Source organism: Nerophis ophidion, linkage group LG08 (genome assembly GCF_033978795.1).
Source record: "Nerophis ophidion isolate RoL-2023_Sa linkage group LG08, RoL_Noph_v1.0, whole genome shotgun sequence".
Taxonomy (NCBI): Eukaryota; Metazoa; Chordata; class Actinopteri; order Syngnathiformes; family Syngnathidae; genus Nerophis; species Nerophis ophidion.
In genome coordinates, this window is record NC_084618.1 from 77,483,132 (window position 1) to 77,498,339 (window position 15,208).

General features: G+C 38.4%; 1 protein-coding gene across 3 annotated transcripts in view; it reads right to left on the reverse strand.

Moving 5' to 3' along the window:
- LOC133558409 (A disintegrin and metalloproteinase with thrombospondin motifs 14) overlaps positions 1-15,208 on the reverse strand; it is a 136,654-nt gene that overhangs the window by 46,223 nt on the left and 75,223 nt on the right. For all 3 annotated transcript variants that reach the window (XM_061909778.1, XM_061909777.1, XM_061909779.1), the window contains exons 7-10: positions 4,447-4,552; positions 1,392-1,535; positions 1,182-1,314; positions 1,000-1,113 (exon numbers count right to left, since the gene is read on the reverse strand). In XM_061909778.1, the coding sequence (XP_061765762.1) occupies positions 1,000-1,113; positions 1,182-1,314; positions 1,392-1,535; positions 4,447-4,552 (497 nt within the window). The remainder of the gene's footprint in view (positions 1-999; positions 1,114-1,181; positions 1,315-1,391; positions 1,536-4,446; positions 4,553-15,208) is intronic.

Here is a 15,208-nt window from a genome sequence, read left to right on the forward strand (position 1 = left end):
CCCATTCATTCTTTCCTTAACACGGATCAATCGTCCTGTCCCCTTAGCAGAAAAACAGCCCCAAAGCATGATGTTTCCACCCCCATGCTTCACAGTAGTTATGGTGTTCTTGGGATGCAACTCAGTATTCTTCTTCCTCCAAACACGATGAGTTGAGTTTATACCAAAATGTTCTATTTTGGTTTCATCTGACCACATGACATTCTCCCAATCCTCTGCTGTATCCTCCATGTATCCATTTTGGTATAAACTCGTGTTTGGAGGAAGAAGAATACTGAGTTGCATCCCAAGAACACCATACCTACTGTGAAGCATGGGGGTGGAAACATCATGCTTTGGGGCTGTTTTTCTGCTAAGGGGACAGGACGATTGATCCGTGTTAAGGAAAGAATGAATGGGGCCATGTATCGTGAGATTTTGAGTCAAAACCTCCTTCCATCAGTGAGAGCTTTGAATGGTTGACCAAATACTTATTTTCCACAATAATTTACAAATAAATTCTTTAAAATGACTACAATGTGAATTCCTGGATTTTTTTTTTCACATTCTGTCTCTCACAGTTGAAGTGTACCTAGGATGAAAATTACAGACCTCTGTCATCATTTTAAGTGGAAGAACTTGCACAATCGGTGGCTGACTAAATACTTTTTTGCCCCACTGTATATATATATATATATATATATATATATATATATATATATATATATATATATATATTCAAGGTTTCTGTGGTTCATCCATTATACATTGCTCGATACCGGGGTAGAGCGGAATATACGTTAGGTCAGGAAAAAACACAGGCTATATCATCCCTACAAGCCTGGGGGTCCTGGCACGTATCTCCTGTGAATAACGAAGTTCTACTGCAAATGGAGTTGATTTAATGTTTATGAGGAAAAAAGTTTGTCCTTCATCATGTCACAGAAACACATATGACTGCTTGACCATCATTACAAGGGACCTTTAAGCGTGATAAAGACAACAAATGTGACTCCTCACCTTTCCAGGACCACATTCTGTCCCATCCACAGGTGGCCCTTTTTTTGTTTTGCAGAAGTACTGGTTGTCGGGATGGCTGCACCACAGCTGCTTGCAGGGGTCGTACGTGCGGAACTGGGCGGCGAAACGCGGAAAAGGTTATTCCTGGGCAAACTGTGTATGGCATGAATGTATGTACTTACAGCGGTGCACATCTTATAACCGACACCGAAGTCAAAGCGGCACTGTTCGTCCATGGAATAGTTGATCCCGGGGAGCTCCTGAAGCTTGGGCCACTTGTGCTCAAAGGGATCATCCAGCAGGCAGTCGTAGGAGCTGGTGGGAGAGGTCGTGGTGAGCCAGAGGAAACGTGAACATCAGCAACAGGACATGCCGGGATTGGGAAAACCCACTGGATGTAGCGACTGAGCTCCTGCTTGCTGCAGCGGGACCAGTGGTAGCGGTGGAAGGCGGCCTGGACCAGCGGTGCCATGATGCTGCCCATGCTGGTCTCGTCGGCGCAGCGGTTGCCCTGGCCGTCGTGCTCCATTCCCAGCCTGGGCGTCGCAAATGTGTCGGCAAAGTCACAAGATGTTTACTTAACGACGCTTCGCTGGGCTCCATCATATTTTTAAAAATGGTGTAACTTTTTTTTAATGTAATGTATGATATGACACATTATGAAATGACTTCTGTCCATGTCTAGCATTAAAAGATTACAGTTGCTACAAAATGCGTCTGCTAGACTTTTGACAAGAACAAGAAAGTTTGATCACATTACGCCTGTACTGTATATACCTTTATATACATATATACATACATATATACCTATACTGTATATACCTTTATATACATATATACATACATATATACCTATACTGTATATACCTTTATATACATATATACATACATATATACCTGTACTGTATATACCTTTATATACATATATACATACATATATACCTGTACTGTATATACCTTTATATACATATATACATACATATATACCTGTACTGTATATACCTTTATATACATATATACATACATATATACCTATACTGTATATACCTTTATATACATATATACATACATATATACCTATACTGTATATACCTTTATATACATATATACATACATATATACCTGTACTGTATATACCTTTATATACATATATACATATATATATACCTATACTGTATATACCTTTATATACATATATACATACATATATACCTATACTGGCTCACCTGCACTGGCTTCCTGTGCACTTAAGATGTGACTTTAAGGTTTTACTACTTACGTATAAAATACTACACGGTCTAGCTCCATCCTATCTTGCCGATTGTATTGTACCATATGTCCCGGCAAGAAATCTGCCTTCAAAGGACTCCGGCTTATTAGTGATCCCCAAAGCCCAAAAAAAGTCTGCGGGCTATAGAGCGTTTTCCGTTCGGGCTCCAGTACTCTGGAATGCCCTCCTGTTAACAGTTCTAGATGCTACCTCAGTAGAAGCATTTAAGTCTCATCGTAAAACTCATTTGTATACTCTAGCCTTTAAATAGACTCCCTTTTTAGACCAGTTGATCTGCCGTTTCTTTTCTTTTTCTCCTATGTTCCCCCCTCCCTTGTGGAGGGGGTCAGGTCCGGTGGCCATGGATGAAGTACTGGCTGTCCAGAGTCAGGACCCAGGATGGACCGCTCGCCTGTGTATCGCCTGGGGACATCTCTGCGCTGCTGATCCGCCTCCGCTTGGAATGGTTTCCTGCTGACTCCACTTTGGACGGGACTCTCGCTACTATATTGGATCCACTTTGGACTTGATTCTCACGGATACGTTAGATCCACTTTGGATTGGACTTTCACAATAACATGTTAGATCCGCTCGACATCCATTGCTTTCGGTCACCCGGGGGGGCTTGGGAGAGATTGCCCACATATGCGGTCCTCTCCAAAGTTTCTAATAGTCATCATTGTCGACGTCCCACTGGGATGAGTTTTCCCTTGCCCTTATGTGGGCCCTACCGAGGATGTCGTTGTGGTTTGTGCAGTCCTTTGATGCACTTGGGATTTAGGGCTATATAAATAAACATTGATTGATTGATTTATATATTTCTAACTTATTTTGATGGTATCTGATTTCTTTAATCCATAATTTTGATTTAATATTACAATTACATGCATTAACTATTACTTTATTATTATTGAGATGTTTTTGACTTTGTGCCCATTTAGGACTAATATTTTAAATATTGGCTCCACTGTGGACGGGACTCTTTCTGCTGTGTTGGATCCAGTATGGATTGAACGTTCACAGCATCATGTTAGACCCGCTCGACATCCATTGCTTTCGGTCCCCTAGAGCAGGGGTGTCAAACTCAAATACAGAGTGGGCCAAAATTTTGAACTGAACAAAGGTTGAACAAATTAACCTTTTAATAGGGACCCAAACAAGTTTTGCATTGAATATTGAACAAGCGAGACTTATATAACTTTATAGTGACATGCAAAATCCAGTCTCAAATAATACTAATAATTTAAAAATAGCAATGGCATATCCAATCAAATTTAAATAGAAATTGAATGCCTCTTTTCTATTTGCAGCCTTCTCAGGTAAATATCAAAATAAACTTTTCCCACAGGCTAATAATAAACATGTATATTGTAGCGTCCAGGAAAAGGTAGTGCTGCAAGGGGTTATGTGTCTATTTGTTTTGTTGTGTTTATGTGGTGTTACAGTGCGGATGTTCTCCCGAAATTTGCTTGTCATTCTTGTTTAGTGTAGGTTCACAGTGTGGCGCATTTTTGTAACAGTCTTAAAGTTGTTTATACGGCCACCCTCAGTGTGACCTGTATGGCTGTTGACCAAGCTTGCATTGCATTAGCGTGTGTGTGTGTGTAAAAGCCACATATATCATGTGATTAGGCCGGCACGCTGTTTCTACGTAGGAAAAGCGGACGTGACGAAAGGTTTTAGAGGACGCTTGAGGCAGTGCCTTTAAGGCACGCCCCCAATATTGTTGTCCAGGTGGGAATCGGGAGAAATTTGGGAGAATGGTTGCCCCCTGGTGATTTTTGGGAGGGGCACTGAAATTCGGGAGTCTCCTTGGAAAATCGGGGGTGAGGGTTAGCAAGTATGAGTATTAGCGGTGAATGCGGTGTTACAGCTACACCGCCGCTGTATAATACCGGCGGGCCAGCCCTAAGGTTAATTTGATATTGCCTCAAGGGCCAAATGAAAATACACGGTGGCCCGCGGGCCAGAGTTTGACACCCATGCCCTACATATGCGGTCCTCTCCAAGGTTTCTCATAGTCATCATTGTCACCGACGTCCCACTGGGTGTGAGTTTTCCTTGCCCTTATGTGGGCCTACCGAGGATGTTGTTGTGGTTTGTGCAGCCCTTTGAGACACTAGTGATTTAGGGCTATATAAATAATGATTGAGTGATAAATCAAATAAATAACTTACACGTGGCCCGTCTCGTGAGCGACCACAAAGGCGGAAGAGAAGCCGTCCTCGTGATTCAGAGTGCAGCTCCTCAGCGGATGGCACATACCAGTCACCGGAGCGTAACCTAGGCAACGGGAAGGAGCACAAAGCCCTGGTAATTAAGAAGAAGAAAGGACTTTGCTTCTTCAAGCAGCAAGGATGCCGTTCGTATGGAGCCTTCATTATTCAACTTGCTTGTAGTTTGGAGCAGGAGTGGACTACTGCTCAAAAACTACTGTTTCTAATATTTTACCAAGTAGTGTAATAACGTAACATTTTTCAATAAATCTATTCATCAGTGTTACATTTTTTGAGTGAATTCATCTTTCATTTTTTAATATATATATATATATACATATATATATTTGTTTGAATTACTATCGGTCAGATTTTTGTTGTCAATTTTGTTGCGTTTTTAAGTGCAAAATCTAAAAGTTTGTTATATGTTTGGCGTGTCCCAACTTTTTCAAGCTACCTTGACACATTTTGTACAATAAAGATAATAAAACCAATACAATATAGCTCAATCATTATATGCCAAACTATCTGAACACAACATCCATATTTTAGCTTTTTGTTATCAATTAAAATTCATATTCTATTTAATCTTGCCCTCAATTCAATATTTTCAAGCATGAAAATGGCCAGATAAACTAAAAATACTAATACAATCAGACCGTGATGTTCAGTATTGTGACCACTGATTGGCTCAGCCTCAAACAGTATTAGTATCATTAGTTTTATTACTTTTTCAGCTAATTTTGCAGCCGAAAGCTAAGACCCCTTATACCACAGTGCTATCTGTTAGCATGACCTACTCAGTGGCCTGGTGGTTAGACTGTCCGCCCTGAGATCGGTAGGTTGTGAGTTCAAACCCCGGCCGAGTCATACCAAAGACTATAAAAAAAAAAGGGAGCCATTACCTCCCTGCTTGGCACTCAGCATCAAGGGTTGGAATTGGGGGTTAAATCACCATAAATGACTCCCGGGCGCGGCACCGCTGCTGCCCACTGCTCCCCTCACTTCCCAGGCGATGAACAAGGGGATGGGTCAAATGCAGAGGACACATTTCACCACACGTTGTGTGTGTGTGTGTGACAATCATTGGTGCTTTAACTTTAACGCACATGTTAACTTTTCTGGACAATTTTGCAGCCAAACACCTTAGAGCAGGGGTGCCCACACCTTTTTTGCAGGCGAGCTACTTTTCAATTAACCAAATCGAGTGGATCTACCTCATTCATATATATCATTTATATTTAGTTATTTATGAAAGAGATGTTTTTGTAAACAAGTTAAATGTGTTTAGTGATAATACGAGCATGTGTAACACATATAGATGTCTTTCTTTCATGAAGACAAGAATATAAGTTGGTGTATTACCTGATTCTGATGACTTGCATTGATTGGAATCAGACAGTAATGATGATAACGTCCACATTCTTGAATGGAGGAGATAAAAAGTCCTCCTTTCTGTCCAATACCACATGAAAGTGGTTGGTTTTTGGCATCTTATTTATCCAGCTTCCATACACTTTACAAGAAAAAACATTGGCGGCAAATTCCGTAGCTTGCTCGCTTGTGCACGCCATCTCTCCCGTCCAAAGGCAAAACCCAGTAACTCAATTTTGGTCAAAACTGAGCTGATAATAATTTTGGAGTTCCTAGGTGATATGCTTTACATTAGTGTATGCGATATTGTAATTTGTTCCGTAAGTAAGCTGTTACGCGCATGGCAGGACCTAGCAACTAGATACAACAGAAAAACCTAGTATCTCAAGGGAGCAATCGAAGCTTCTTTGTCAGTCGCCTTATTGTCTTTAATGAGACATTTGCACGAATGGTCAACCTGATTATGTGATATTATGGCACGAGGGGATATTTGGAAGATTGGCCCAGGACGTTGCAAGCACCTTCATTAAATGTATTGTTCTTGATTCTTCCCCTTGCATACTCTTTTGGGCAGATAAGTGTGGAGGTCAAAATAAAAACTGGACGCTGTACACGGCTCTTGCCCAATGTGCAAACGCAGAATGGGGCCCACCCGAGATTGTGATAAAATATCTGGAGAAAGGGCACCCGTTCATGAGAGCAGATTCAATCCATGGCTCAATCAGTAAGAAAATGAAAGCTCAAGAAAACATCTAAACGTTTGATGACTTTGTAGATCAGTGGTTCCCAAAGTGGGCGGTGGAAAGATCTGGGGGGGCGGTGAGGAAGAAGGGGGCGGTAGGGGGGCGGCAGTCCGAAGTCGAAGTCAGAAGTTCGAACGTTTGTTTGACGATTTGTACACAACACGTGCAGCAGGACGAGTCGGTGGACGACGCATCAGGGTCCGGTTACCACACGCCGCTCTGGCCCAGTCAGATCCGACAGCATAGACTACAAAAGCAAAAGCTCAGGTTTGTGATTTCAAGCTTGTAATGTTCAGAATTTTATCTTATAATAAAAACCGCATTCTGGCAGTCAACATCATCTTGAGTTCGAGTCAACATGAAATTGGGGACTCGCCGTGTTGTGTTGTGTTGAGCTGGTTAGGGTGGTATTTACCATCCTATGTTGCTGAAACAGTTAAAACTGCTAAAAAATAAATTGGTTTACTAAATTGGGTTTTATTTGTGAAATACACATTTGTGTTTAACCTTTCTCTTTTCAAATTGCAGCATACCAAATATCAAGAAAGAGGTGTTTGTTTCCATATGTGTCTGTGTTGGGGGGGGGGGGTTCTAGGAATTCACTGGGGAGCCAAGGGGGCGCCAGCCTGCAGAAGTTTGGGAACCATTGTTGTAGATCTTTGTAAAACAGCATCACGATAGATTGGTTTTCCTTTGTTTTCTCAAAATCAGCTAGAAGTGAGTTACTAGGTTTTGCCTTTGGACGGGAGAGCTTTCCGACACTCTTATTATGTTAGCGCAGGCAGCATGAAGCAGCGCTTTCATTGTGAAGATAGGAAATGTGCAGTCGGCCTTTAGAGTTTTGACGGAAGGTACGGCGCGACAGTCTGTTGAAATAAAATTTGTTTCTCGCCTTCCTGTCGGCCATTTTTTTCTTAATAATGATCTGGCAGCAGCCAGCGTTATCTCACAAGACCCTCGGGTGCCGTCTTGGTGAAGATTGATGATCGCTAATTTTTAGGTCTATTTTTTTAAAAGCCTGGCTGGCGATCGACATACACACCCTCCACATCGACATACACACCCTCCACATCGACATACACACCCTCCACATACACATCGACATACACACCCTCCACATCGACATACACACCCTCCACATACACATCGACATACACACCCTCCACATCGACATACACACCCTCCACATACACATCGACATACACACCCTCCACATCGACATACACACCCTCCACATACACATCGACATACACACCCTCCACATACACATCGACATACACACCCTCCACATCGACATACACACCCTCCACATCGACATACACACCCTCCACATCGACATACACACCCTCCACATCGACATACACACCCTCCACATACACATCGACATACACACCCTCCACATCGACATAGACACCCTCCACGGTCAAACCGGTAGCCTGCGATCAAGGTAATGGGCACCCCTGCCTTAGAGTCATATAACTTGGTACCTGACACATGTTAGCATGCCAACTTATTCAGCTAATTTGATATGCGTACGTATCATAGTCATAAGACTTGGCACTTGACGCATTCTAACTGTTAACTTGCTAATGTTAGCTTTTAAAGTCAGCTCGCACATTTCCACATTCACATGCAATTTCTCCAAAAATTGCATGATGTATGTATATATTTTTTAATGTTCTAACCCGAAATGTTTTATTTTGTCTTTACAGTGTGTCGCAGGCCACGAAAAAACAAGCTGTGGGCCGCTAATGGCCCCCCTGCTGCACTTTGCACACCCTGTTTTAGTTGAAATGAATGTGTGTATATTTTACATTTTTAAATTTTTGTACATTTTCTTAATGTATTTCATTTTCCACAGACATCTTTTGATTGTGTATATTATATTTTACATTGCAAAAAACAGCTGATAAAATATAAAGAGGCTTAGATTTTAGGAAAAAAGTACTAAAAACTAGTAAAATTATGTGCCCATGCAGCTAATTAATTTGACCTCATAAGAAACCGTGAATCAATATTTGTATATCTAAAAATTAGCAGGCCTTTTCAGATAGAAATAAGTATCTTATTTTAAAAACAAGCATTATTCAACTTGCAATTCTTAAACTAAGCAACCTCGGAATGTTGCAAAAAAGACTTTCTATTTGGGGAAAACCAAAATGTCTTATTCAAATAGTTATTTTCTCAATGTGAACATATTTAAACTAAATTAGGCCAAATATATTCATGCTACAATTAAGATTGTGATGTAAAGTCAAAGACTAAAAGTAAGTAAATAGCTCTTAAAACTAGGGAAATTTCTGGAAATAAAATGTAAAATCTTGGGAAGTGGAAAATAATTTGCAGTGTACAATCTCTGTTTTTGTTTAATTGTATCTTTCACATAAAAGTCTTTAATTACACAATATCTGTTTTAAATTATATTATTGTTTTTTCCCCGTTTTTTAATACATATTTAATACATTTTTTTCAACCACGTAAATTCATAGTTCAACGTCCATTGCACCGGTCGCCCAGTGGGAGGAGGAGGGGGGGTGGGGGGTGGGGGGGTCTCCGTATCTGCGGTCCCCTTCAAGGTTTCTCATTGTCATCCCATTGGGTTGAGTTTTTCCTTGCCCTAATGTGGGATCTGAGCCGACGATGTCTTAGTGGCTTGTGCAGCCCTTTGAGACACTCTTGATTTAGGGCTATATAAGTAAACATTGATTGATTGATTGATAATACAATATCTGTTTTAAATTACATTATTTTAGTTTTTTTTGTTTTTTAATACATATTTTCTTATAACTTGTGTTAATTTTTGAACATTATTATGTAACACAACTGAACTACAGAATGCATCTCACCTGCTTTCTTAATGTACATTTTGTGGTAGTTTTGAGTTTTTTTCTTTTTTTTAATTAAAACCACATATTTTATACTTTAAAAAAAAACCTCATTATTATAATATTTTTAATATATTCTTTGATCAAAGTAATAATAAAGAGCTGACAAAATATAAGATAAAAAGACTTGGATTTTAGGAAAAAAAATACTAAAAACAAGTAAAATGATCTGCCTATGCAGCTAATTAATTTTACTTCATAAGACACCCTAAATTAATATTTATACATCTAAAAATTAGCAGGCCTTTAAGATATAAATACGTATTGTATTTTAAAAACAAGTATTATTCAATTTGCAATTCTTAAATTAAATATCCTTGGGTTGTTGCAAAAAATATTTTCTATTTGGGGAAAACCAAAATGTCTTATTTAAATAGTTATTTAGGCAAAATATATTCATGGTAAAATTAAGATTATGATGTAAAGTCAATGACTAAAAATAAGTAAATAGCTCTTAAACGAGGGAAATTTCTAGAAATAAAGTGTCAAATCATGGGAAGTGGCAAATAATTTGCAGTTTTTGTTTAATTGTATATTTCACATAAACGTCTTTAATTATACAATATCTGTTTTAAATTATATTCATTTTTTTCCCGTTTTTTAATAAATATTTTGTTATTACTTATGTTTATTTTTTAACATTATTATGTGACAACTGAACTACAGAATGCACCTTACCTGCTTTCTTAATGTGCATTTTGTGGTAGTTTTGAGTTAGTTTTTTAATTAAAACAACATATTTTATACACTTTTTTTTTTAAATACTCTGTATTATTATAATATTTTCTTGGATCAAAGTAATAACAAAGAGCTGAAAAAATATAAAATAAAAAGAGTTAGATTTTAGGAAAAAAGTACTAAACACTAGTAAAATTATCTGCCTATGCAGCTAATTAATTTTACTTCATAAGACACCCTAAAGCAATATTTGTATATCTAAAAATTAGCAGGCCTTTTCAAATAGAAATAAGTATTTTATTTTAAAAACAAGCATTTTTCAACTTGCAATTTTTAAATTAAGCATCCTTGGAATGTTGCAAAAAAGATTTTCTATTTGGGGAAAACCCATACATCCATCCATTTTCTACTGCTTATTCCCTTCGGAGTCGATGGAGCCTATCTCAGCTACAATCGGGCGGAAGGCGTTGTACACCCTGGACAAGTCGCTACCTCATCGCAGGGCCAACACAGATAGACAGACTTGGGGAAAACCAAAATGTCTTATTCAAATGGTTATTTTTTCTCAATGTGAACATTTTTTAACTAAATTAGGCAAAATATATTCATGCTACAATTACGATTGTGATGTAAAGTCAGTAACTAAAAATAAGTGAATAGCTCTTAAAATGAGGGAAATTTCTAAAAATAAAAAGTCAAATCTTGGGAAGTGGCAAATAATTTGTAGTGCAGAATCTCAGGTTTTTTGGTTTGACTTCATATTTTACATACAAGTTTTTAATTTAATCTCCTGCTGGCCCCGCTTTGGACTGGACTCTGACCCTGTTATGTTAGATCCACTATGGACTGGACTCTCGCAATATTATGCGAGATCCACTCAATGTCCATTGCACCGGTCGCCCAGTGGGGGTCCCCACATCTGCAGTCCCCTCCAAGGTTTCTCATCGTCATCCCATTGGGTTGAGTTTTTTCTTGCCCAGATGTGGGATCTGAGCCGACAATGTCTTAGTGGCTTGTGCAGCCCTTTGAGACACTTGTGATTTAGGGCTATATAAGTAAACATTGATTGATTGATTGAATATACAATATCTGTTTTAAATTATATATATTTTTTTTGTTTTTTAACACATATTTTCTTATTACTTATTTTAATTTTTGAACATTATTATGGAATGCAAATGAACTACATAATGCATCTTACCTGCTTTTTTACTGTGCATTTTGTGATGGTTTTGAGTTATTTTTAATATTTCAAAATATTTTATACACATTTTTAAAAAAATACTCTCTATCATTATAATATTAATAATATAATTTTTTTCATCAAAGTAATCATTTTTTTCATCAAATTTGGCGTGTGCTGGTTAAAAAACGAGTAGAAATGCCTCAAAAGCAGTGCAACACAGCAAGCTTGTCAGCCCTGGCACCTTTTTTCCTGTGCAACATTATCATGACAATTCAAAAATATTTAAATCAAATAAAAACACCACCACACGACAAAGCAAAGAACATTGACATTCGTGACATAAAACTCGATCAAGAGGTGTGCAGCGATACTCGGCTTTTTTAGTTTGCAGCTTCTTCATGGCCTTGAGAAGAAGACTTTTTTGGCATGCAGCTAAAAAGCAGCAAAAAGGTGGAAGACAGCAGATATGACAAGCCAAAGTGAAGCGAAAAAGACTGAGTTGTTTACTGTAAGCGATTAAAATGAATTGATGTAGCTTTGCTTGCGTTTGACAAGAAGGCCGTGCAGCCCTTTTGTCCAGGGGATACTTACAGTATTATACATACAGCCAGGACATTTCCAAGGATGGACGCACTTCAGCACAATATGGAAGCAAAATGATAATAATGCAGCAGCAGCAACAGCGGTACAGCTTAAAGTGAACATTTTATTTTGTTTGAAAGCAATAGAAACACTTTGAATGGAGTAGTCAACAACACTAGAAATGATTCACCATATTTACATTTAGTAATTCCAACAACATAAAGGCCCTCTTTTATGATAAACCTTGAATGAGCTAACGAGCTAGCAAATGATCATTCTGCTCTATTAATGCAACAGTGAGGGGAATAATTCTCTGTTAAGCACATTTTAAAACTAAGTAAAGTGGTTTAAAATTACACTGGTTAAATAAATATCAAGGCGAGACGGTAAATTATGAATTTTCCATTTAATTGTAAGGCAGGGGTCTCAGACGTTATTTTGCAGCCCCCACTTTAATATGAAAGTTTAATGTTAGTGCGGCCCGTAAATTTTATATGAATGGCGCTTGACAGTGTTGTGTTATTTGAGTCCAAAATGGCTTTTTTTTAACATTCTGGGTTGCCTACCTCTGCATTAGTGGAAAAGCGGCAAGTGAGTGAAAGCGACAGAGACGTTGCCATGGAGACAAGGGTTTTCTTACGTGCCCGGCTGCAGTCACACCGTGACACCTGTCCGTCAGTAATAACAGTCCCCGGTAACCTGGACCAATTCAAATCGTTATTTTTTTTAATTATTATTTAATTTGCATTGCCTCACACGATGAACACTACATATATTTCTATATGATGCCGGATAACACTCCGGGAGCCGTCACTTTTTTTGCACTCGCTATCCCGGTACTTTCCAGGCTATTATCCGCCGACCGCCGTGTTGCTGCAGGGAGGGAAAGCGGAACGACACACATTGCGGAAATAACATTATTCTCCCTGCGTCGGCTAATTACAAATATATTCCATGCTGAGGAGTATGCAAAAAATTTTTTTAGGAAACCTTTTCTTGCGGCCCAGCCTCACCCAGACTCTGCATCCAGTGGCCCACTGGTAAAGTGAGTTTGAGACCCCTGTTGTAAGGCTAACTTACATGCTAACTTGACAGATAGCTAACAAACTTAGCTAAAATAACGAGAAGAAAAAATATTTTCCTCCATTTTTTTTCCTTTAGACAATTTTTTTGTCACATGTTAACTAGCCAACAAACTTAACTAGCTAATTATTTCCTTAGCTCACATAACATAGCTCCATCCATCCATCCATCCAACCATTTTCTACCGCTTGTCCCTTTCGGGGTCGCGAGAGGCGTGGAGCGTTTTTGTGAATATCAGTCATAAAGTTGAATGAATTCTTTAAAAAACAGTGCGATAACGACAAAATTATTGTCATCATGCAGCTTTTTGTCGTAACTCACGAGCTAACAAACCAACTGATGAGCTAGCTACCACGTGAACAAGCTAACTGCCAAATTAGTGGGATGTTTACACCAAAGATTACATTATTACTTTATCAAAAATTAATTCCATTATCTTCACATTTTCAGCGCACTAATTAGCGGACAAATTAACTTAATATTTAAGACAGTAAATTATCGACTGTCCGTGTAATTGTAAGGCAAACTTACATGCTAACTTACCAGATAGCTAACAAACTAGCTAAAATGTTTTCCTCCAATTTCTTTTCCCTTTAGACAGATTTTTTGTCACATACTAACTAGCCAACAAACTTAAATAGCTAACTGACTGGATGACAATACATTTTAATAATTTCCTTAGCTCACACAACACAGCTCCGTTCATCCATCCATCCATCTTACCATTTTCTACCGCTTGTCCTTTTCGGAGTCGCGAGAGGGCTGCAGCGTTTTTGTGAATATCAGTCATAAAATTGAATGGATTCTGCAAAAACGGTGCGATAACGACAAAATGATTGTCATCATGCAGCTATTTGTCGTAACTCACGAGCTAACAGACCATCTGACGAGCTAGCTACCTTCGCGAACGAGCTAACTGCCAAATTAGTGGGATTTTTACACCGAAGATTACATTATTACTTTATCAGTAATTTATTCCATTATCTTCACATTTTCAGCAATTAACTAGCTAACAATTAAACTTAATATTTACGACAGTAAATTATCGACTGTCCATGTAATTGTAAGGCAAACTTACATGCTAACTTACCAGATAGCTAACAAACATTGCTAAAATGTTTTCCTCCAATTTCTTTTCCCTTTAGACAGATTTGTTGTCACATACTAACTAGCCAACAAACTTAAATAGCTAACTGACTGGATGACAATACATTTTAAAAGTTTCCTTAGCTCACACAACACAGCTCCGTTCATCCATCCATCCATCTTACCATTTTCTACCGCTTGTCCCTTTCGGAGTCGCGAGAGGGCTGCAGCGTTTTTGTGAATATCAGTCATAAAATTGAATGGATTCTGCAAAAACGGTGCGATAACGACAAAATGATTGTCATCATACAGATATTTGTCGTAACTCACGAGCTAACAAACCATCTGACGAGCTAGCTACCTTCGCGAACGAGCTAACTGCCAAATTAGTGGGATTTTTACACCGGAGATTACATTATTATTTTATCAGTAATTTATTCCATTATCTTCACATTTTCAGCAATTAACTAGCTAACAATTAAACTTAATATTTACGACAGTAAATTATCGACTGTCCATGTAATTGTAAGGCAAACTTACATGCTAACTTACCAGATAGCTAACAAACATAGCTAAAATGTTTTCCTCCAATTTCTTTTCCCTTTAGACAGATTTTTTGTCACATACTAACTAGCCAACAAACTTAAATAGCTAACTGACTGGATGACAATACATTTTAAAAGTTTCCTTAGCTCACACAACACAGCTCCGTTCATCCATCCATCCATCTTACCATTTTCTACCGCTTGTCCCTTTCGGGGTCGCGAGAGGGCTGGAGCGTTTTTGTGAATATCAGTCATAAAATTGAATGGATTCTGCAAAAACGGTGCGATAATGACAAAATTATTGTCATCATGCAGCTATTTGTCGTAACTCACGAGCTAACAAACCATCTGACGAGCTAGCTACCACGCGAACGAGCTAACTGCCAAATTAGTGGGATGTTTACACCGGAGATTACATTATTACTTAATCAGTAATTCATTCCATTATCTTCACATTTTCAGCGCACTAACTAGCTGACGAATGAACTTAATATTTAAGACAGTAAATTATCGACTGTCCATGTAATTGTAAGGCAAACTTACATGCTAACTTACCAGATA